General features: G+C 42.4%; 1 protein-coding gene across 2 annotated transcripts; it reads left to right on the forward strand.

Annotated features, from left to right (window-relative positions):
* The first annotated feature begins 1587 nt into the window (after positions 1-1587).
* Positions 1588-21248, forward strand: SNAPC3 (small nuclear RNA activating complex polypeptide 3). Of its 2 annotated transcripts, XM_048504261.1 has the most exons (9): positions 1588-1941; positions 2941-3015; positions 4898-4982; positions 7831-7935; positions 9526-9675; positions 15259-15341; positions 16262-16426; positions 17375-17482; positions 19583-21248. In XM_048504261.1, the coding sequence occupies exons 1-9, from the start codon at positions 1700-1702 to the stop codon at positions 19728-19730; spliced, it is 1161 nt and encodes a 386-aa protein (XP_048360218.1). In that variant the 5' UTR covers positions 1588-1699; the 3' UTR covers positions 19731-21248. The 2 variants fall into 2 exon arrangements, 1 of the variants encoding a protein (XP_048360218.1); XR_007245132.1 differs by lacking the exons at positions 17375-17482; positions 19583-21248 and adding an exon at positions 16619-17332 and having other exon boundaries at positions 16262-16523.
* The last annotated feature ends 1953 nt before the right edge of the window (positions 21249-23201 follow it).

The following is a 23201-nucleotide window of genomic DNA, read 5'->3' on the forward strand; positions in this document are numbered from 1 at the left end:
GTATGAGATGGATTGACTCCAACAAGGAAGACACAGCCTTCGATTTGGAAGACCTGAGCAATGCTGTTCATGGTAAGATGTTTTGGAGATCATTAATTCATAGGTTTGCCATAAATGGGTAGTGATTGGACAGCACTTAACACACACACACATTTCCATAACGGCACTTTCTTAGGCAATAAGCTCAAAAAAAACCCAACCCCATTTTGAATAGTCATGCTCCTTGCCAACTTTGTTTCTTTCTCAATCTCCTCTGCCTCCAAAAGCCTCATGCCAGTTATTGGCATATATTTCCAAGTAGCTCCAAATTAGAAAGTGTCAGTTCTGTTTGCTCCAGTTCTGTACCCCATCCTACTATTAAAAAATGTTTACCTCCTCCATATTTGTTTATGCAAGAGACTTCTGGTTTCATCATCTTCTTTTCTCTTTATTTTGTATTCCTACCTGTTTTCTTAACATCATAATCTCACATTTGTTTTAAGAAAGCAATATTTGCGAAAATTATTGGGCATAGACAGCACAGAGCTTACGTTCCTGCTTGCTTTAATGCTATGCTCCCAAGAAGACTCCAGAGAGTACCATATGCCCTTGTGAAAGAGTCTGCCCTTGTGATTCAGGAACTATTGAAACAATACAACATACTTTATTCTTCTGCTCATTCTAAGAGGAGATTTGAGCCAACTTCTTAGCCCCTGTACTTGCACTGAGAACCGGCTCTTCTGTTGCAGCTTTGACATTTTTTTAATTAAATAGCCCTTCCATAGATCTGTGTGAGAGGGTAGCTAGTTTCCTCCAGAGTGCTATAAACCTTTGAATTGTTAGGAATATGGGTTAATTTTAGGAATTATAAATTGTATAACAAATGTATTTTTATAGTTTGTTTTCTATTCTATCCAACCCAATCTTTGTAGAAACAGACATACGAGGCAAGGATTCTGAAAGTTCAGGTGCCCGGTGTGAAAAATCAGAGATTTTATTCACAAACAGGCATTTTTAACAAACAGAGATGGAACAATAGAGCTCCAAACTGTATTTATTTTTCTAAGGTTTATTTATTTATATTTATTCTAAGGTTCCACGGATTCTCCAAACTACATCCTTTTTGTTTCTGCACTCCTCCACACAAAGCCTGCGGGGTGACATTGCGCCAGTCACAGTTCTTTGAAACTCTTTCAGCCCCACCTACCTTACAAGGGGCCTGTTGTGGGGAGAGAAAGGGAAAGGAACTTTTAAGCCACTTTGAGACTCCTTAAAGGTAGGGAAGAGTAGATATAAAAACCAACTCTTCATCGCCTGAAGCCGGGAAGGCCCTCATTAACCCCAATTAACTCTTGTTTTAGCATTATTTGTGTTTCATTTTTCTATCTCCACCTCCTGGCTTGAAATGCAGTTTAGGCTTACATCAATGTTTTTCAAACACTGCTATCCCCAGAGATAAAGCTTACTTTCCCTAAAAAAAACAAGGAAACCGGAACTATTTTAAGTCACAGACAGCGCACGGCGTTTTAGCGTCACTTCCTGTAACCTTGCTTCTATAGCCGGAAGATGTGCCGAATTGCCGGTTAATGACTCAAGGCAGTGCCAAAAAGCAAGCAAACGAGGACGTCTCAGGAATGCAGCTGCCTGTAAATGGCGGACAACAAAACTACAAATCCCACAATTCAACGCGTATACCTCGTGACTTCTACTCGCGTCGAAAATGGCGGCAAGTGGCAGCCGCGATGGCAGTTACCTCAGTCACATCCCCCACTACGAAGAGGCAGCGTTGGAGATGAATACTCAGGTCTTTCACGTAGCTTCTTTTGGGGCCGCTTGGAAGGAGGCGCTGCGCCCGCAAGACCTGGCTCTACAAGAACGGGTGTCTGAAGACGAGGATGCCGCCATAGCCCAGGAGTTCAGCTGCCCGCCGGACATCGTGTCCGAGCTGAAGGCTGCGTGCAGGTAGGTGAAAAGAAAACCCCTGCCTGTTGACCACGTCCCGCTGCTGCAGTGCTTGCAGAGGCTTTTCTCTCAGTGAGTTTGTTTACATCTCAACTAGTTTAAGATGCCTTCCGGTGCACATTTTGCTCAGAGATTTAAAGGGGGAAAAAAACCCTCGCTTCTGCCCATCCATTCGTACGGAGATGCCATGCACACTGGGAATAAATTCAATTTAATTCAGTGAGTAATATCTGAATAAGCACAAATAAGGACAGCGTGTTAAGCTGCAGTCCTAAGGGAATCGGGAACTTGATCCTCTATATTTCTTCGAAGCATGCTTCGTTGGTGCTTACTTATAAGGGTACCTTCAGAAATAGAATTACATGCTTATCAGAAAACAACTTTTTTGGGGGGGCGGGGGGCGGGTTGATCAGATAGAAAGGCAGTTGTGCTGCAGATTTATCGGAAGAGTACTAGAATTCTTTCCCTGGGACTTGTGCAGTACCCTGTCTGCAGAGAGACCTGTTGGGCCTGTTGTCCCTTGTTACAGATGGTGCTCAGCATCACTTGACCTACTGTTGATGGAATTCTCTTTCTCTTGCTTCCTGGATTTTTTCCAGCTTGTGGGGTCTTAAAGTTCCTCTGGGGTGTGCGGGTGCAGAGGGTCTTTTCAAATGGAATTGCACTATGAAAAGCAAGAATGTTTGTACATACTCTTAAGTGTTTAGACATTAAATCAAGCAGGGAATGTGCATTTGTAAATGTGTCAGGGAGCTGCAGCTAGTTATGGTCTACTGAATGTTGCTATGTGGGTGTAGTTCCTCTTACTATATTCTGATCCTTTCCATTCCACACAATGACATGTAAATGACACCCATTCTTGTTCCAGTAAAATGTGAATGCAACACACATAAGAGCAGGGCTGTATATCAGAAAGTCTATGTTGTGTTCTTTTGTCTAGCTGTTGTGTGAATGTACATAATGACTTTACCCAGGAATTGTATGTTTGCTTTGTTTCAGTATAGATGCATTAAAGAGCCCTGGTAAAGAAGACACTGAAGAAATACCTGAAGACACCAATCTGGTCACTCTCACGTATGTTGCATTTTATTTGAATCCAAATCAGTTTTTTAATTTCACTACTATTGTGTTTCGCTAGCACATTCTTAGTTGTAGTTTGCTAGAGCAGCCAATGAAGGATTGACTTGTATCCTCTGGTTAAAGACTGAACTGCCTACAGATGAGGAGTATCTTTCCTGAGATCCTCCAGTCTTCAGCTTTACTGCTGTCTGAAAAGAAAGCTACTGAGGGTTCTTCTGCCTCCTTCTTTGTCATCCTGTTTTTCAACTGGAAGGAGCTACTTGCAGTAGTGTGACATTTTGTCGTCAGGGGAGATTGAGTGCTACCCTTCCCTTGGTTGCTTCTTCTTTCAGTGGTTCATAGTCATCTCCCACTGTGGGGCAGGAAGAAGGAGCTAAATGTAAAAATCCAGTGGCCTCAAGCTATCCCTGCCAGAGAATGCAGTATAAAAAGGAGCAGTGCTTTGCAATTTTGTTCAAATATCTGTTGTCTGCAAGCCTAGGAAAGAGAAACAGCAATGTGTTGTCGAAGGCTTTCACAGCCGGACTCAACTGGCTGTTGTGGACTTTTCAGGCTGTGTGGCTGTGGTTTGGTAGATCTTGTTCCTAATGTTTTGCCTGCATCTGTGGCTGGGATACACCTCTGAAGATGCCAGCTGCAGATGCAGGTGAAACGTTAGGAACAAGATCTACCAGACTACAGTCACACAGCCCAGAAAGCCCACAACAACCAGAAACAGCAATGGTTTCCAATTATTCTGTCAGCAATGCAGGCTCACCCAAGCATGCTGACTTTACAGATTTGTTTCCTGGGACAGTTGCCAGCTCCATTTCCCTGATCTCATTCCTCCTGGCTCTAGCCTTTGGAAGAGGATGGCTTAACACCCAAGATGGTGAGGTGAATTGCAAGGGTGGCCAGGGAAGTCACCCTCTCCTCCCAGAGAAAAATGGCCATGTGGAGTGGAAATAGAGATATTGGGAGTCTCCCTACTCAGAATCTACTACTTCAGCCTCATTCCATTTTGGCAGAGAAATTATGCAGCAATTACCCTGTGGGCTGGTTAAATAGTAGAGAAAGCTTTATTCAGAAACTAACATGCTTGATAGTAAACAGAACAAATAGAGATTCCTGGTGGGGGTGGGGGGTGGATGTAGAAACTCTTCAAGAAGCACAATTGCTTGGCTGTTGAAAGGTTGCATACTTGGAAGGACACAGTTTTTGTGGCTAAAGTTTTTCTCTGGCAAATTATCAGTCAGGGCTCTTTTAAACACAGTTGGTACAAGTCAAGTTAGGAATATTGATCAGGAAGTGGCCAAAAGTGGTACTTCCCATTTTCTGGTTTTTGCTGAGAGAAACAGTGCTGAGAGCAGCAGTGCCGTAGGAAGTTAAAAGCAGGTGCACTCTGATCTGGAGGAACCGGGTTTGATTCTCAGCTCTGCTGCTTGAGTTGTGGAGGCTTATCTGGGGAATTCAGATTAGCCTGTGCACTCCCACACACGCCAGCTGGGTGATCTTGGGCTAGTCACAGCTTTTCGGAGCTCTCTCAGCCCCACCCACCTTACAGGGTGTTTGTTGTGAGGGGGGAAGGGCAAGGAGATTGTAAGCCCCTTTAAGTCTCCTATAGGAGAGAAAAGGGGGATATAAATCCAAACTCTTCTTCTTCTTCTTAACACACACAAACACACCCTCCCCCAGGTACCAACATTGTCCAATGTGGGATCTACTTTTCTATGCCAATCTTTCTGGGGAAATGTGTGAATCTAGCTATGTTGTATAAATTAGTTTGTTTTGTATTGTAAAACGCTTGAGTCTTTGTGTGGTTTTTAAAGTCCTGATTTTTGAGCCTTTAGACATTTTCCCTAAAATGTTCCCCATCTTTTCCTCCTTTCTTTTATAGAATGAGGAAGAAGGCCCTGGAAAGGAGAGAAGAATCGATCGTTATAGATCGTGCATGTAGACTAGAAACATTCATTTATGAGATGGTGAGGTGTTTTCCTCTCTACCTCTGTCTTTCGTACATAGTCAATATGACAAGTAAAGCTAATCGAAGTACGGATTTGTTTTTTTTTTAATTAAGGCCATGATTCTGGATGGTTGTCATTCCAACTTCGATATATTCTCAGTATTATTAATCTTCATTTTAACTGTTATCGGGATTGGTTTGGAAGACAATTCAGGCTGGGAAAAATAGAGAGAAAGGGATTTTTAAAAAGTGAAAATTCTCATTCATTCTTCGTGTAGTAATTTAATTTTCAGAGCCCAGCAGTTGCTTTTAAAAACAAACAAATGTTGCATCTCCTTTGGCTTTTAGTTGAGAATTATTTTACACTAGTGATGTTCCACCTTTCCAGGCTTAGGATCAACTGAGCTGTAAGCAAATTATGGGAAGAGGGGGGAAATCACTGTTGCCAGTGGCAGCGCCATGGACAACAGACCTGAAACCAAGAATAGGAAACACAAGCCAGGAGATGTATGCTAGTGACGAAAAAGCCATAGAACAGGAGTATCATGCTCTTGTTACAAGGGTCCGCTATGAAATAAATATGACTTGGTTGGGCCTGGGGGGTGGGGACTGACTGCCTTGGCTTGCGAACTCACAGCAAAGTCACCAGCCCAGATCCACATTATTGGGGGGGAGGGGGGTGATTATCTTGGCTGGCGAGGAGGTGGTCAGGACCTGGGGGCATGGCTGCCTCATCTGGTGAGCCCGCTGCAGGCTCGCTGGCCCAGATAAGCATTAGGGGAGCTTGCCTCAGCTTGTGAGCCCACTGCAAGCTTACAGGCTCACTAGCCCAGATTGGGAAGGGGAATGGCTCTCCAAGCTAGGTTGGGCAGATTGGGAGTGCGGGGTGGGTGCCTGGACTGGCAAGCCCCCAGTAGACTCCCAAGATCTGATGGGGGGGGGAGTTCTTTAGCTGCCTTGCAGGCCTGATATTTCCTCTGAAGGGGCTTCATCCAGCCCCCAAGCCACATGTTTGACATGCCTGCCATAGAGGAATCTGTTCTACCACTTGAATCATGTATCTGTCTTGCTGTACTTCTTATCATGCATGCAAAGCAAGGTGGGATGCCATCCATGCTTCAGGTCCTTCCAAAGAACAGTAGGGGGGAAAAAGGCCCAAGAGGAGGGGGTCTTCAACCCATGTGAGAATCCTAACCCACTGTTCTTTATCGGGAGAGCGTTTTTCCTTCTATGTCTGGCTTGGTTAGGAGGATGATAATGTAAATGATTCTAGCATTAAACATAATCTGTAGTAAGTATCCTGCATAAGGCTTAGCTGCAAAGATATTTGTTCTTGATGGTATACAGAGATCAGTGATGGACAACAGAAACCCCCAAGAGTTTTCAGTTTCAACTGAGAGTTTCACATTGGTGCAGTCTGGCATTCCTGGGGCTTAATCTCTCTACTCCTTGGGTTCCATCCTACCTAAAACTTCTGCCTACATAGCAGGGGAGATATTTTTTAATGCTGATTTCCCCTCTGTCAGCAGTATATTCTTGCCAGAATTTCCATGTCCCAGGAGGAGCATTTGGGGGGCATTTTGGATGCCAGGGGTGAGGGTTGTTGGCTTTCACAGATGAAAATTCTTCTGTAGAAATCATGGACATTCCAATTTATTTGCAGCTATAGCTTCATAGATGGAAAGTTCTAATGAGTGCCCCTTGGACCGAAAACATGACTTAAATATTAATAATTATGCATTATAGTGTTAAAAAGGGTTGCAAAGCTAGCTTGAGGACCCTTTTTAAAAGTAGGTTTTATTTATCCCAGTTCAGAACTTCTTTGCTTTAAAATCTCTTTTTGAATCCAATGCTGTAATGCTATTGATAGGAAGCTGAGTGGAATAGTTCCCTGACCCTTGAAGTACATTGCAGTACCTATTAATAGTATAGCTGGCCAATGTTGCTCTCATCAGCTACCTCTCAACCTCTTCCTATCTTAATTTAAGAAAATGAGAGAACATAATTGCATTAAACTATTTCCAATTTTGACATATTCTAATCATAACCCTTTGGCTCTGTCTCTCTTTGTGGATAGTCTCTTAATGTGGATTGTATGGTCCCTGCAGGTGACATGCAGGTGTTCTCACATGACATAACAGTCAGTGACATTTGGCCAGATTATCTGGAGACAGTGTACAGTGAAACACTCATGGGAGAGAGTTTGTGCGAAACTACAATGAGTGCCATGGACTGCCCTGTGAACTGAGAGATCAGAACTTGGTTTAAAAAAGATCAAAGTGCAAATTTCTGTCCTTAATTGAGGGATGTAATGTGTTATGGATAGAGGTGGTTTGGTGGTGTTTTGAAGGGCTGCTTCAGAGAAAAGATAGGCTAGTGATGATGGTGCTTCAGTTTTGTGTTTGGATTTTGGAGCTGGTCAAAAAAAGAGATATGAGTCAAGAAGTCCCTTGTTTGAAACTTGTCTCTCTGCCAGCAGATGATCTCAGATAACCTGTTCTTTCCACTCTTCCATCTGCAATATCTGAAAGACACCTTGGTGCAGTGGCTAAAGTGTTGGACTAGGATCTGGGAAACCCAGGTCAGATTCCCATTGTGCCATGAAGCTTGCTGGATGACTTGGGCCTATCACCCTCTCTTAGCTTGATTTCCCTCACAGGTTTGTTCTGATAGTAAACATAGGAATGGAGGCCTATTAATATAGCCTTGACCTCCTTGGAGGAAGAATAAGATAGTGTCGCAAACAAAAATAGATAACTATGGTCATCATACTTATAGCTTTATTTTGAGGACTGCAAGACAATAAAAAGTTTTGGTGGATTGTTGTTCAATGACCATTAAAATGTTCTGTATTCTTTCCTTTTTAGGAATCTCATTCAATTGGAAAGAGACCCAAGGATCCCGTAAACCTAGTCAGTGAGGGAGAGCTTGTTTTAACCCTCAATATTTTCTATCCAGTTATATTTCAGAAGGTTAGTGATGCTTTTTTTTAAAAAAAAAAGTTTGGATTGTAGATGGTCGACTTCTCTTATAGTAGCTTGTTCACAGTTAGTCCTGATCTTTTTTGTGCAACTCTGGGTGAGGAAGTACTGGGGAGCTGTGTTCAATTGTGCTCCAAGAGGTATGACTCTTGGGTGGCTTTGAGTCAGAGGAAAGCTATACGTGAGAATAAGTCAGTTAAGCAGGCTGGGTGCAACTGAACTGTTTTTAACTACCAAGCAGTCAAAGTAAAATCTTACGGTGCTTCCTCAAAACTTTAGGTTTAATTAGTTTCCAGTGGAAGGGAGTATTAATTTTGAACAGACTCCACTGTGTTTAAACGTTCAGTTTTATTTAAAGCATGTTAAGCCATCCAAGTGGGACTCATACTGAAGAGATAACTGGATTGACTGGAAAAGGGAGGAAAAGACTAAAGCAGGAAACTGATACAACCCAGTATTAAATAGCACTTTTAAACCATGTGAAAAATTAAACTGATTAATGGAGGCTAGGTGTCTGAATGACTATTGATCATGATGATTAAAGAGAAAAAGCTGGTCAGTTCTATTATAGCATGGCTCTTCTTAGGATCTTATGAAAAACCCTTAAGTACCAGCTGTAGCTGTTGAACCTCTAGTGGAGAAAAAAGATTAGAACAACTTCTAGATAAACAGAACAGCAGTGCGCTTCTGAACTAAGAGAAGACTGGGTCTTTTTCCTTGTAAGGCCAACTGTCTCTTCAGAAGGTATGGAGGAAAACAAATTTCTGCTAGAGGGCTGTTTATCCCAAATAGAGCTTCTTGATGATGGGTAGGGAAGGAGGGCTAGTCCTAGGCCACGGGTGTCCAACTCTTTCACATGTTCATGGACTACAATTCCCATCAACCCCTGCTGGCAGGGCCAATTGACCATGCCAGCAGGGCCTAATGAGAATTGTAGTCCATGAACATCTGACGCTCCAGAATTGGACACCACCGCCTGTCCTAGGCGGAGCAAGTTTCTCTGATGGGAGTGAGACTTCATTTTGAGAAGTCATGCTTCTTTAGCTGCTGAGCCTCCTGCCACTGCCACACTGTACAGACTAACTGTACTGTACTAACTATACAGACAACAGAATGGTTAGGATGCTGTCTGGTGACTTCATTTGCACGCGCTGGGTCCTGCTAGCTGTTCCTCTGTGCCTGCATGATGCTGGTGCTGTGGTCTTGGCATTTTTATCACTGCCTCTTGAATTCCCTCTGTGAAGGCACTGCATCCCTCTCCCACTTCAGTAGTAGAAATCCTTCCTGTACCCTACCATGGTGAACCATTGCCAGTCATGCCCTCTTGCTATTGAAACACACTGATTGTATTGTTTAGGGTCAGCTGTGGTTCCCCCATGCACCCTAGGAGGAAAAAGCCTTGTGTTCTATATCATATGTACTGCTGGAGAAACTAAGGGAAAGCTTACTATTTCTGTCTGGCAAAAGTTCCAAGTGCTGGGTATGGTGGATTACTGCCTTCAGCACGTATGGGTGTTCAGTGTCAGAGTCTGAAATGCTTTGCATTGGGTTATGGTTGATTCTAGCTATTTTCCTCTGCAGCATAAGATCCGCAAGCCATATCAGACAATGCTGGTTCTAGGCAGCCAAAAACTTACTGAGGTCAGAGATTCTATTTCCTGTGTCAGTGATCTTCAGATTGGTGGGGAGTTTAGCAGTTGTCCTGACTTGGCACCAGAACATATCAGTAAGGTATTGTAACTTTAATTTTTAATATGCTTAGGGCTGGCTTGTATGTTGTTTTGGTCTAAAATATTTAACTGGAATTTATTGTGTGGAATGACTTGCCTTTTGAAAATGTGTTTAGTGAGTTCTGGGATATATTTTGGTTATGAATAGTTTAAAGTCTAGATTCAGCAATTTCTGGGAGAAAGAAAATAGAATCTCATGCAGTGATCTTTACATTGTCTAGAACAGGGGTAGGGAACCTGCGGATCTCCAGATGTTCAGGAACTACAATTCCCATCAGCCCCTACCAGCATGGCCAATTGGCCATGCTGACAGAGGCTGATGGGAATTGTAGTATTCTAGGCTATCTGAAGAATTTCTGATCTAAAATATGTCTTAAATTATTTGGACCATATGTGAAGATAAGAATATATTTTGTTGCAGTTTTCTACTTTAATTTCAGTTATCTGGAGGACAAAATACCAGTGGGTACTTGGTATTTTAATTCATCTTTGTTCATGAATTGGAATTTCTAATTTTCAGTTCACCACAAAATGGCTGCCATAGGATGTAGAGACAGCTACTCAGAGGAAGCCCAAGTGCAGGGACTAGAGGGGCAGTGTAAAAACTACAATGGGAAAAAGAAGTCGAACAGAATAAAACAAACATTGTGGTGGCAGCTGCCACTGTAGTTATGTTTATTTAATCTGCATGTCTACTTGAATCTCCCATGGTCTGTCAGAAACCCTGCTGGTCAAGAGCCTCTCTTGGCTGTACCCACTTTCTGCAAATTCTTGGTGAGCACTGGGAAAGGTGTTGATGAGCTCCTTGTTGAGGATCCCAGTCTAAAGGCTGAGTGTCTGTTAGTGAGTAGACCCATGGCACAGCGGTAGGCCTGTTACCGAGAGTAGGAGTAAACAGCTTTGGCACTCAGCTGCAACACCATGATAGCAAAACAACACAAGAAGCAGTTACTCTTCAGTGAAGTGCAGTTTGTGTATAGTGCAGCTATATACAAGTATTTACAGAAGAAAGGAACAAACGGACAGCATGCTACGCCAACATAGAATACCCTAACCAGTAATACACAGTCACATCTGTTCAGTATATATACAAGCATTGACCAATCTGAGATTGACCAATCTGAGAGATACTGAAAAGGTCACATAGTCATAAGAACATAAGAACAAGCCAGCTGGATCAGACCAGAGTCCATCTAGTCCAGCTCTCTGCTACTCGCAGTGGCCCACCAGGTGCCTTTGGGAGCTCACATGCAGGATGTGAAAGGAGCGGCCTTCTCGCGGCTGTTGCTCCCGATCACCCTGGTCTGTTAAAGGCATTTGCAATCTCAGATCAAGGAGGATCAAGATTGGTAGCCAGAAATCGAAACTTCTCCTCCATAAATCTGTCCAAGCCCTTTTAAAGCTATCCAGGTTAGTGGCCATCACCACCTCCTGTGGCAGCATAGTCCAAACACCAATCACACGTTGCGTGAAGAAGTGTTTCCTTTTATTAGTCCTAATTCTTCCCCCCAGCATTTTCAATGAATGCCCCCTGGTTCTAGTATTGTGAGAAAGAGAGAAAAAATTCTCTCTGTCAACATTTTCTACCCCATGCATAGTTTTATAGACTTCAATCATATCCCCCCTCAGCTGTCTCCTCTCCAAACTAAGGAGTCCTAAACGCTGCAGCCTCTCCTCATAGGGAAGGTGCTCCAGTCCCTCAATCATCCCAAATAAGCCCTTCTCTGCACTTTTTTCCTATCTCCTCCAATATCCTTTTTTTGAGATCGTGCGACCAGAACTGGACACAGTACTCCAGTCTTGATCAGCACCACTGCTTTATATAAAGGGCATGACAATCTTTGCAGTTTTATTATCAATTCCTTTCCTAATGATCCCCAGCATAGAGTTTGCCTTTTTTCACAGCTGCCATGCATTGAGTTGACATTCCCATGGAACTTTCAACTAAGACGCCCAAATCCCTTTCCTGGTCCGTGACTGATAGCACTGACCCCTGTAGCGTGTATGTGAAGTTTGGATTTTTTGCCCCTATGTGCATCACTTTGGATTTTGCTACATTGAACTGCATTTGCCATTTCTGAGCCCACTCACCTAATTTATCAAGGTCCGCTTGGAGCTCTTCACAATCCTTTGTGGTTCTCACCACCCTACATAATTTGGTATCATCTGCAAACTTGGCCACCACGCTACCCACCCCTACTTCCAGGTCATTTATGAATAGGTTAAAGAGCACTGGTCCCAAAATGGATCCTTGGGGGACACCACTCCCTACATCTCTCCATTGTGAGAATTTCCCATTTACACCCACTCTTTGCTTCCTGTTTCTCAACCAGTTTTTTAATCCATAGGAGGACTTCCCCTCTTATTTCTTGATTGCTGAGTTTTCTCAACAGTCTCTGGTGAGGAACTTTGTCAAAAGCCTTTTGGAAGTCCAAGTAGACAATGTCCACTGGTTCCCCCTTATCCACATGCCTGTTTACACCTTCAAAGAACTCTAGTAAGTTTGTAATACAGGATTTGCCTCTGCAAAAGCCATGTTGACTCTTTCTCAGCAGGTCTTGCTTTTCAACATGTTTAATAATTTTATCTTTAATGATAGATTCTACTAATTTACCAGGAACAGATGTCAAACTGACTTGCCTGTAATTTCCCGGGTCCCCCCTAGATCCTTTCTTAAAGATTGGTGTGGCATTGGCCATCTTCCAGTCTTCAGGGGTGGAGGCAGATTTCAGGGATAAGTTGCATATTAAAGTGAGAAGATCAGCAATTTCATGCTTGAGCTCTTTAAGAACTCTTGGGTGAATGCAATCTGGGCCAGGGGATTTGGTAGCATTTAGTTTATCAACGGCTGCCAGAACTTCTTCCTTTTCTACCACTATCTTAGCTAGTTCCTTGGATTCGCCTCCCAAGAAGCATGGTTCAGGTGCAGGAATTTTCCTCACCTCCTCTTGGGTGAAGACAGATGCAAATAATTCATTCAGCTTCTCTGCAATCTCCCTGTCATCGTTTAGCACAGGGGTAGGGAACCTGCGGCTCTCCAGATGTTCAGGAACTACAATTCCCATCAGCCTCTGTCAGCATGGCCAATTGGCCATGCTGGTAGAAACTGATGGAATTATAGTTCTGACATCTGAGAAGCCGAGTCCAGTTTAACACCTTTGCTCCTTTGTCATCTAATGGGCCTACAGCGCACCTAGCTGGCTTCCCTGCTTTTGATATACTTGAAGAACTGTTTGTTGCTGGTCTTGATGTTCGCAGCCATGCGTTCCTCATAATCCTTTTTTGCCTCCCTTACAGCTAACTTGCTTCTCTTTTGCCACCATTTGTGTTCCTTCTCATATTCTTCATCAGTCAAACTGGACTTCCATTTTCTAAAAGACAGTTTCTTTTTTCTGATAATTTCCTCAACCTCTCTGGTTAACCATGGTGGCTTTCTTTTGGACTGGGTGCTGCCTTTCCTAACCTGCGGAACACATTCCAGCTGAGCTTTTATTACTGTGTTTTTAAATAACCTCCAAGCATCTTGGACAGTTTTGACTCTTTTGATTTTCCCTTTCAGCTTCTTGCGCACTATCCCTCTCATCTTTGAGAAATTTCCCTTTCTGAAGGCGGATGTAACTACATTAGTAGTTGTCACTTGTTCGCATGCAGAGATACTGAATCTGACAGCATTGTGGTTGCTGTTCCCTATTGGCTCAACAACACTGACTTCCTGCACCAGGTCCTGGGTCCCACATAGAATTAGATCTAGGATCACCTCTCCCCTGGTTGGTTCCACAACCATCTGTTCTAAGCCACAGTCATTTAGCATATCCAGGAATGCTCTCTCCTTACTATGACCTGAACATGCATTTTTTCCAGTTTATATGGGGATAGTTAAAATCACCCATTACCACTACATTTTGTTTTGTTGGCTCTCTCTAATTTCTTTTCCATCTCCAGAATCTCTCTTGTGCACTTTGGTCAGGGGCGATAATATATTCCCTAATATTAAACTGTCCTTCACCCCTGGTATTGATATCCACAGTGATTCTGGGGAACCAGCTCCTGCCATTGTCTATTTTATGTGACACTATGCTCTCTTTGATGTAAAGGGCAACTCCACCCCCAATGCGCCCTGTCCTATCCTTCCTATAGAGCTTGTAGCCTGGTATAACAGCATCCCACTGGTTCTCCTCATTCCACCATGTCCCTGTAATGCCCACTATATCAAAGTCCTCCTTCAAAACTCTGTACTCCAGTTCCCCCATTTTAGGTCGAAGGCTTCTACTATTAGCATAGAGACACCTGTATACCCTGCCTCTGTCCTTAACCTGGGATGTATGTGCTTTACCCTCAAGTCTTTTGCAGACACTACCCCTTGTCACATGCACATTGCTATGTTCCTCGCTTGTATGTGGTTGATTTAGAAAAACCTCCCTCTCTGTCTGCATCCCCATAGATACTGTATTCCGAACTGAAGTCACCTCAGCTCCTGTCGGCTTTCCCCCAGGGATCAGTTTAAAAGCTGTTCTGCCACCTTTTTAATGTTGAGCGTCAGCAGCCTGGTTCCTCTTTGGTTAAGATGAAGCCCGTCCTTTTTGTACAGGCCTGCCTTGTCCCAAAAGGTTCCCCAGTTCCTGACAAATCTGAAACCCTCTGCCTTACACCACCTTCTCATCCATGCATTGAGACCTTGTATCTCCGCTTGCCTAGCTCGCCCTGCGCGTGGAACGGGTAGCATTTCTGAGAATGCCACCTTGGGGGTTCTGGATTTCAACCTGTTTCCTAGCAGCCTAAATTTAGCTTCCAGAACCTCCCGGCTACATTTCCCAATGTCGTTGGTGCCAATGTGGACCACAACTGCTGACTCCACCCCAGCACTGTCTAAAAGCCTATCTAGATGAAGCGTGACATCCGCAACCTTCGCACCAGGCAGGCAAGTCACCATGCGGTCATCACGCCTCTCACAAACCCAACTCTCTACATTTCTGATGATCGAATCACCCACTACGAGGAGCCCCCCACCTCCCCGAGGGGTATCCTTAGTGCGAGAGGATAGCTGATCACCAGCTAAGGAAGGGATCCCATCTAAGGGAGCATCTTCCCCCACCTCAGACTGGCACCCTCCGTCCCCAAGACCTTCATTCTCCATGACATCTGAAGACCTTCATTCTCCATGACATCTGAAGAGTCCTGTAGAAACCGGTATGATCTGGTTTGGTCCAGCTCACTGCCTCTTGCATCAGCCAGGTGAACTGTCAATTAGATCACACTAATCTGCTCCAGCACACAATATGCTCAGTGAGGTATTGCTATACTCTGACTGTGTCACTGTGCCAAAGCTGAAAAAAATTATCCTTCAGTTCTGGATCTATGCAGAAAATGCCCATAAGAATACAACAGCAATTAGCTATACTAACAGACTCTTCATGGATAATTAGAGAATGAAAATGTAAATGCAGTGTGTTCTAACTTGGAAAATATGACTAATGTTTGTTGAAGTTTTTTGTAGCGTATTTGTGGGTCGAGGGGAAGATATAGTCTTTTTAAATATTAATTTCCATGCTAACAACTTCTTTCTGTTCTCTTCTGTCTCCCTTAGGATCTTTACAAGTCTGCCTTTTTCTATTTTGAGGGCATTTTTTACAATGATATGAGGTACCCAGACTGTAGAGACCTGAGCAGGTAAAAAAGAATTCCCATTTGTATATTCAGATCCCAATCTTCAACAAGGTACAGCTGCAGTTAGAACAGCTGCCTGGTTGCCTGCAAATATTCCATGAATTGGATTTTTTTCTGGGTGAGGATAGACTCGGATGTAACTTCATTATATGAGATCATAGAATCATAGAGTTGGAAGAGATCTCAATAGCCATCAAGTCCAACCCCCTGCCATGCAGGAAGAAACAATCAAAGCACTCCTGAAAGATGGCCATCCAGCCTCTCTTTAAAAACCTCCAAAGAAGGAGACTCCACCACAGATGACAGAAAGGTGTTGAGAGAACCTTAACAGAGGAGGAATCCCCCTCCTTTCCAGGCTTATTTTTCACTGCAGCTGTGCTAATTTCTGATTATGTTGCTCACCTGGAGGAAGAATGGGTTTTAAAAAAATATGACTCAATGGATGGTTACAGAATAAGGATTAAACATCACAGTTCTTCTCAGTGGTGTACCTTACAAATTCTTTAATCCCCACGTTAAGATTATGAGAGAAACCTGTGTTGGGGAACTCGGTTTCCTTTATAACATTTAACTTTGCCTGTACTTATGTAAAGTATCCTAGAGACACCTACTGCATATTTTGTTACCACCCTCTGAATCAACCGCATTTTTCCCTCGTGAAACATGCAGCGAAACTGCCAATATAAATATTTCCCTCTTCCCCATTCCTCAGAGTTTTTGTGATTTTAGGTTTGGGCTTGTATAGAATTGGAGTATATTCTGACAGCCTACCTGGAACTTGAGATAAAATACTTCTGCTGTCGACATTGGCACATTCGAGATCCAGTTTTGACATTTGTTTCTTTGTGTTTTCTCAATCTTTACACCATTATCAAGGAGATTATAATATACAGAAATAACAGTAACATTGCTAATAATTTCAGGACAATTACTGAGTGGGCAGAATCTCGTGAGAGAGGTTACGCTAATCTTCAAGCTGCTAAAATGGAAGACTACACATTTAACGATTTGAACATCAAAGTTGGCTTCCCATACCTTTACTGCCACCAAGGAGACTGTGAGCACATAGTTATTATCACAGATATCAGGTAAATAGCTATTTATTGCCCTGGGCTGCTCAGTCTTTGAATTTATGTCTCTGTTTAAAACATACTGTCCCTTTCACCCTTCCAATCTGTCCAAAAGGCATTCTACTGGTGGTTGTTCTTAGTTTTGCATGTGCAATTATGGGTTGCATACATAAGCCTATAGGCTTGGCATAAATATGACACTGATGTCAGAATAAGAATAATTATATTAACCCATTCCCATCATCAAACCATATACACTGAACAAATCAGCGGAGTTTATTTATTAAAATATTTATATCCTGCTATTTCTCTTTGTTCAAGGCAGCTCCCAATAATAGTTCTTTCCTTTGTGTGTCAGTTTGGAGATGGGGCTCTGGGGATGTAGTCATGGCCATAAATCAAAAGGGGGTCAGAGAGTTCCTTGTTAGAGGCATTTAACTTACGTGGGTCTTGTAGAAAATATAGAAGTGGTCACCACCTGCTTAAAGCTCTGCTCACTTCTGGGAGTTTCACAAACTTGTTCAGGTAGTGCTTTTCCAAATTTGGCTGAAGAGGAGCCAATCGACAGGAAAGTCTCAAATCCACCAGCAGCCTCTTTCTGTAGGTAGTGCATAATGTCATAAGAATAGAATAGAATAGAATAGAATAGAATCTTTATTGGCCAAGTGTGATTGGACACACAAGGAATTTGTCTCCGGTGCATATGGTAGGAGCTGGCTTCTAGTTTGCCTCATGACAAAAAACACTGAGTAAATGGTGTAGTGTAATGGTGTAATGGTTAACAGTGGGAGGTGTAATGGTTAACAGTGGGAGACTCTATTTAGGAGAATCAGATTCAATTCCCTACTCCTCCACATGAAACTTGCTGGGTGACCTTGAGCCAGTTTCAGTTCTCACTGGAACCCAACTATTTTTCGTAACAGATCAGTGTAGTCTAATTAGTTTTTTATTCTATCTTTGCGCAAGGCTAATTCATCGGGATGACTGTCTAGATAGGAGGCTTTATCCCTTGTTAATCAAGAAACATTGGCTGTCAACCAAGAAATGCTTTGTATGCAAAATGTACACGGCCAGGTGAGTCACCTTGATGTACTAGGTTTTTATCTCTGTGCCTCTGAACAAGCAAATAATAAAATAGCTTTGCTGCAGATTGTTATGGTTGTGGGCCTCCGACATATGACAGATACACAAACATATTTTGATCATTTGGTTTGGTAACTGGGAGCTGTAGTGTTGGTCTTGCTATGGGCCGCAAGATATGGTGCATCTCTACCATGTCAGCTTGGTGGGCTAAGGTTGGCTGTGAACAATCTTTCCTCCCATGACATCTTGTTTATAAAAAAATGTTTTCCTGCATTAAAACAGCAAGAATTGTGTTCTCTGTAACCCCTCACTGCTAATGTTTCATCAGCTTAGTTTTCACTGAAGTAGCATTACTTCACAAATGACTTCATAGAAGGCTGCAGATGGAGCTCACATGACAATTGACTGATTTGGGGGGAGGGGTTAATCCTCATACAGAAAACTAGCATATCAGGAATGTGGATCCTTTCTTAACTTTATTCCTGATATACTGATTTGCTAGGTCTCTGGATTTTTTTGTCTATGTTGTGTGAACCCTCACCTGCAGTTAACCCAGACACAGGTCCACCAGTGAGAACTGGGTTGAAGACAACTATACTCTGTATCACCAAGAGAAAAAAACAAAATTGTTACTTCATTTGCCACATGCTGGACTGTCTTTGTTTTAGAATTCTTCATTTGGATCCTAGTGCCTACGTTACAGAACTAGGAAGACACTAGGACCCAAAAAGAGCATTCTAAAACAAGGACAGTCCAGCATGTGGCAAATGAAGTAACAATTTTGTTTTTTTTCTTTTGGTGATCATTTAAGTGAAATTTTTACAAGGTAACAACAGTTACTTAAAAAATCTGTGCTCTTTGAGAAGAACGATGAATTGTTTCCTGGAATGGAGATCACAGTTCTTATCTTGGGGTAGTGTGCGAGCAACAGGGAGAGAAGTTCAGAAGCTACGTGAGTGCTTTCAACTTGTATATTTTCTCACCTCTCAAATAGCAAATATTAAAGGTGTATGTGCTGTGGTAGCGTATAGGGTACTGCATTTCACAGCTCCTTATTGGGTATAAGTGGATTTTTTTCTATAGAAGATAAAGATATGTGTACTTTTTAATTCATAAATATTAAATCTTTCAAATAGTACAATTTTATGTGCCAGCTAAGTTACAAATGGGTTTTTCCCCACACAGTAAAAGATAGGAACGTACTGTTTGATAGGAAACTACTGTTTGTATTTCAATTCCACCCCAAGCCCCACACTTCCACTTTATTCCCAGAAAAAAATGAGAATACTTTTTTCCTATAGTTTCAACATTTCCAGAAATTTTACACCTTTTGTGAGCTATGATTTGGGAAGTTTTCAGTTTAAGTTTCAACCAAAAAGTCACTAGACGACCTTAAAGTCGCTCTACCTACCTCAGTCCTCCATTTGTGATACTAGAATAATAATGCTGACATTTCTACAGTGAACATTACCGTAATACCACAACATAAAGTAGTTTGAATCTTGAACATGCTAAATAAATGCCAGATAATATTGGGTAAAGCTTAATTTTCAAACAAAGCTTAAAACAGTGCAAGTTTTGAACTCAAGATACTTCGGAAATTTCCTTTGAAAAAAAGTACGTCGTAATCTTCTCTCCTTCAATAACAGTGTGGTTTTGTACTTTCTGGTCTTTAATTTAGAGGCCTGCTGTTTTTTAAGGTGTTCCACCCTCTCCCTTTTCTTGAAGCATAGGTGTCAAACTTGCATGATGCTGGCAGGGGATGATGAGAACTGTAGTTCACAACATTTGGAGGGCTGCGAGTTTGACACCTGTGCATGTGTTTGATTTGGCTGCCAAGTAGGTGGTTAATCCTATGTGTTATTTAGTTGTCACACACACAAAGGCCACAATATACTTTTTTAAACCCCACTGTTGAAATAGTAAGATTCTAAACCTGATAGTAAAGTCAATTATCGGGGAATGGCACTGAGCAAAACTCAACAGATTGTAGTAAGTATTCGTGCTTTTCAGTTTGTTCAGAAACTAAAGTGAGCACAAGGTTGGCAAATGTCATTCTAACGTGAAGCACCACTGCTTTGAAATTTACAGATGGGTGACCAACGATGACAGCCTTGCTCCGCAAGACCCTTCATTCTTTTGTGACACTTGTTTCCAAATGCTCCACTATGATGCAGATGGCAACAAATTAGGACAGTTTCTTGCCTACCCGTATGTCGATCCAGGGATTTTCAACTGAGACTGTCAAAGAGCAAGACAACAAGACTGTTCTATAATCTGCTTCAGTAGTTGCTGGAATGCGAAACATCAAATAGTACAACTATGCAGTGGCCTTTTTTGTCTTTTTCAGAATATCATGTCTTCAGTATATTTGATGTTTTTGCTTTTGCAAGTCATTCAAATGGCAACATCCTCCAAAATGCAGACCATGTTAATTTAAAAGATGCATATAGTTGTGTTCTCATGAACATTCTTAAGAGTGATCTTGACCAAATTGTATGTGTGTTTTATTCTTGTCTTAGTTGGATTTAAATGAAAGCTATTTTGCCTTTTTGCCGAGTAAATGTAATGAGGGTCTACATTTTCACTAATTCACGTCTAAAGCATGAACTTTAAAAAAGCAAAATGTTTAAGGGCAGTTAAATCCTTCCCTTTTACTACCTTGTTGAATTCTTTTTTAAGGGTTTTACTTCAAACGTAGACGCTGGAAGTCTGAAAAGTCTGAAGAAAATCAAAGAAAGCTGTAGAACACAGTGAGGCAAGGAGCAGCAGGGTTAGCTTCCTTTAGCCACACACTCAATTTTTTATTTGTCTCTAGATGTAAACAGCACTGACTAATTGATCCCTGCCTCTACCACATCTAGTTTGGTCCTTACATGCTGCTGGGTGGGTGTCATTTAATATATACCTGCTCTTTTATTAATTCCTTTCCATGTACTAGTTTTTCTAGTTCTTCGAGAATTATAATGAGTAGGAAGAAAAAGTGGTGGGAAGTCCTAGTCTAACAAGATAATCTTGTCCTCTTCGCTGCCACCCCAAGTGTTGAGTGTTGGTTTACTGCTAGGTGTTTCCCATGAGAGAAGAGGAACAAAAGGAATCATCAGGCTCTTTGAAGTTTGCATTCTAGATACACCACCTAGAAACTCTCACTTATATTATCCTCTGCATATTAGGGTGTGCTACAAAACTGTCTTGAATGTTTGTTACAGGATTATCTGGAATAACACCAGTTCTCTGGATTCAGTAACTAAGAGTGGTTTTTCTCTGTGTGAGTGAGATCAGGCATCTGCAAATAAAATGGGATGCAGTCAGTATACCACATTTAATTTTGCCTGTTCTTAAATTTGTCTGCATCTGTGTGCATCCTTTGTAACTGAATTAATAACATAATAGGTATTAAGCATTTCATTGTTTCACAGTTGCATTTATTGTATTGATGGGTTTTGGCTTATGAACTGAACTGAAACCTTTAATGGCATTCAGATAACAAGAATAATACATACTTTAAAAAGGTACAAATTTATAAAATAGCATATAAATCCTCTAAAATGATAAATTAAAAACTGAATAAAGTGTTTCAAAGGTTACATTTTGGTTTATTTAACTATACATGGTCCTGTTTTATACTTAATGTTTTGGATGTGTATGTATATAGATAAAAATAAAAATTGCATTCAGAGTTGTGACTTAACAGTATTAATTTATAGTAGAGCTGTAGCCAAAGATTTGACTGGCTATAAACAAATGGATTCCCTGACCTTAGATTCTGTGTGAAGTCTTTCCAAGCCAAAGCTTTGAAATTGTGTGAGTCATCATTCTATGTACAGGTTTCTCCCCTTCTGTCGCCACTTTGAGTTCTTGCTGGAGCAAGATAGTATAAAAGGTTTCCTTATAAAATATTTGTAAATATTTTGTGCTATCATAGCAGCTCAACTAATAGCTGTGTCAGGCGAGGGAGAGGATAATGGTTTTGCTTACCTTATCACAGTACTTAGAATATACATGGATATCTCCAGAATGCATTATGGTTGAATTGTCCAACAATGTATCAAGTTGCAAGATTGAATGAAACCACTTGCAACCCTTTGCAAAAGGAAGAGCAACTAATTTTTTAAAAATCCTTTCCCCAACAACTGCATTAAAAAGGTAAAGTTTCCCCTTCAGTCGTGTTCGACCCTTGGGTACCACTGCAAGCAGTGATTTCATAGCAAGCCGTTTTTGTGGGGCAGTTTGCCATTGCTTTCCCCGGCTATTCTTTTACTCCCTCGCTATGTGCTAGGTCAGTGATGGCGAACCTTTTAGAGACTGAGTGCCAAGGGCAGAGCGAGGGGAAACTGCACCTGGGGCACGCGTGCGCCCTGTGCCCCTTCCACGCCCCTGCCCTGGAATGTCCCCAGAATGTCCCGAAACACCCCTGCCCCACCCCCAAAACACCCTCACCACACCCCTGCAGGGGTGCGCATCCAGTACGTCACGCACCCCTTGCCCCCTTGGCGCTATGTCCAACTGGGGCGACAGCTTACGTGCCCACAAAGAAGGCTCTGAGTGCCACCTCTGGCACCCGTGCCATAGGTTCACCACCAATGTGCTAGGTACTCATTTACCAACCAAGGAATGGATGGAACAACTGCATTATCACTTAGCTTAGTTATACCCATTGCCATGGAGCATCAGGTGAGTAAAGAGAATCAACTGGATTGTCCCTAGGATGTTCTAACTGATTTGAACTTTACAGTTGCATTCTTATAAGTCCCCTTAAATACTGTGGTAAATAAGTGTTTACAATTGTGCTTCAAAGACCCTCCTGTGCTTCAAAACCTCTCCTTTTTTGCTGCCAACCAGTGGTGTACCACCTATAGGGACATGGGTTAACCCATGTCCCCGAGTGCACGCCTTTTGGTCACATGGGGGGGTGCCAGGCATCGGCTGGCTTCCTGCGCCCGGCCTCATGCTCTGGCACAATTCCTTGGTGGGGGAGAGGCCTCGTGTGCTGCAGGAAGGAGACCTTTCCCCCACTGGGTATTTGCCGCAGCGCCCTGCCCCCCCCCTACAGGACCTGGGGAGGAGAAGAGGCAGCCTGCTGCTGCAGTACCTGTCTGAGCTGTCCCTGAGCCCCACCCCTGAGCACTGGGGGGGCGGGGACGCCCGGAGCAGGTGTGGTCCCCGGCTGCCATCCCCCCGCAAATTCACCTCTGCTGTCAAGTAAATGTAAGTTGGTATGTGGAGCTATGGCAACATTTCTCTGGCTGAGGAGGAAGAGGAACTGGTGATTAGACCACCTCTTTGGATTCTTTGGTGTCCAAATACAATTAGAATCTTCTTAAACTATATGCATCACATTGTACAAACAAGGTGCAGTTCTTCAGTATATAACCTTCAGCATGTTATATTGTGTAAATACAGAAAGCAACATTATGATTTTAAAAAGCTGTTTAAATCACTTTCATGTTAAAACAAAGCTAAACAGCTGGGTTGTCTGACTCTGATAATTTTCATCTCATAGGTGGGGGTCAGCAGACTGGAAAGAAAGGCCTGCATTGTGTTTTTGGGGTTTGCAGTAAAGTGTCAGGGATGGAGTCTGTAAGGAAAGAGCCTGAGAAAGAAGATGGCTTAAGTTGCCCTGGAAATTACTATTCCGTTTAGGTGAGGTATAGCACAAAAACCAGATCAGGAGAGGACTCTGCCTTTGCGGGCTGGTGTTTTCTGTTTT

The sequence above is a fragment of the Sphaerodactylus townsendi genome, linkage group LG07, assembly GCF_021028975.2.
Source record: "Sphaerodactylus townsendi isolate TG3544 linkage group LG07, MPM_Stown_v2.3, whole genome shotgun sequence".
Classification (NCBI taxonomy): domain Eukaryota; kingdom Metazoa; phylum Chordata; class Lepidosauria; order Squamata; family Sphaerodactylidae; genus Sphaerodactylus; species Sphaerodactylus townsendi.

Coding starts and splice junctions, on each gene's coding strand:
- SNAPC3 (XM_048504261.1), top strand. CDS start 1,700: ATGGCGGCAAGTGGCAGCCGCGATGGCAGTTACCTCAGTCACATCCCC. Junction 4,983..7,830: donor AAACATTCATTTATGAGATG/GTGAGGTGTTTT, acceptor TTTCCTTTTTAG/GAATCTCATTCAATTGGAAA. Junction 16,427..17,374: donor GTTATTATCACAGATATCAG/GTAAATAGCTAT, acceptor TCTTTGCGCAAG/GCTAATTCATCGGGATGACT.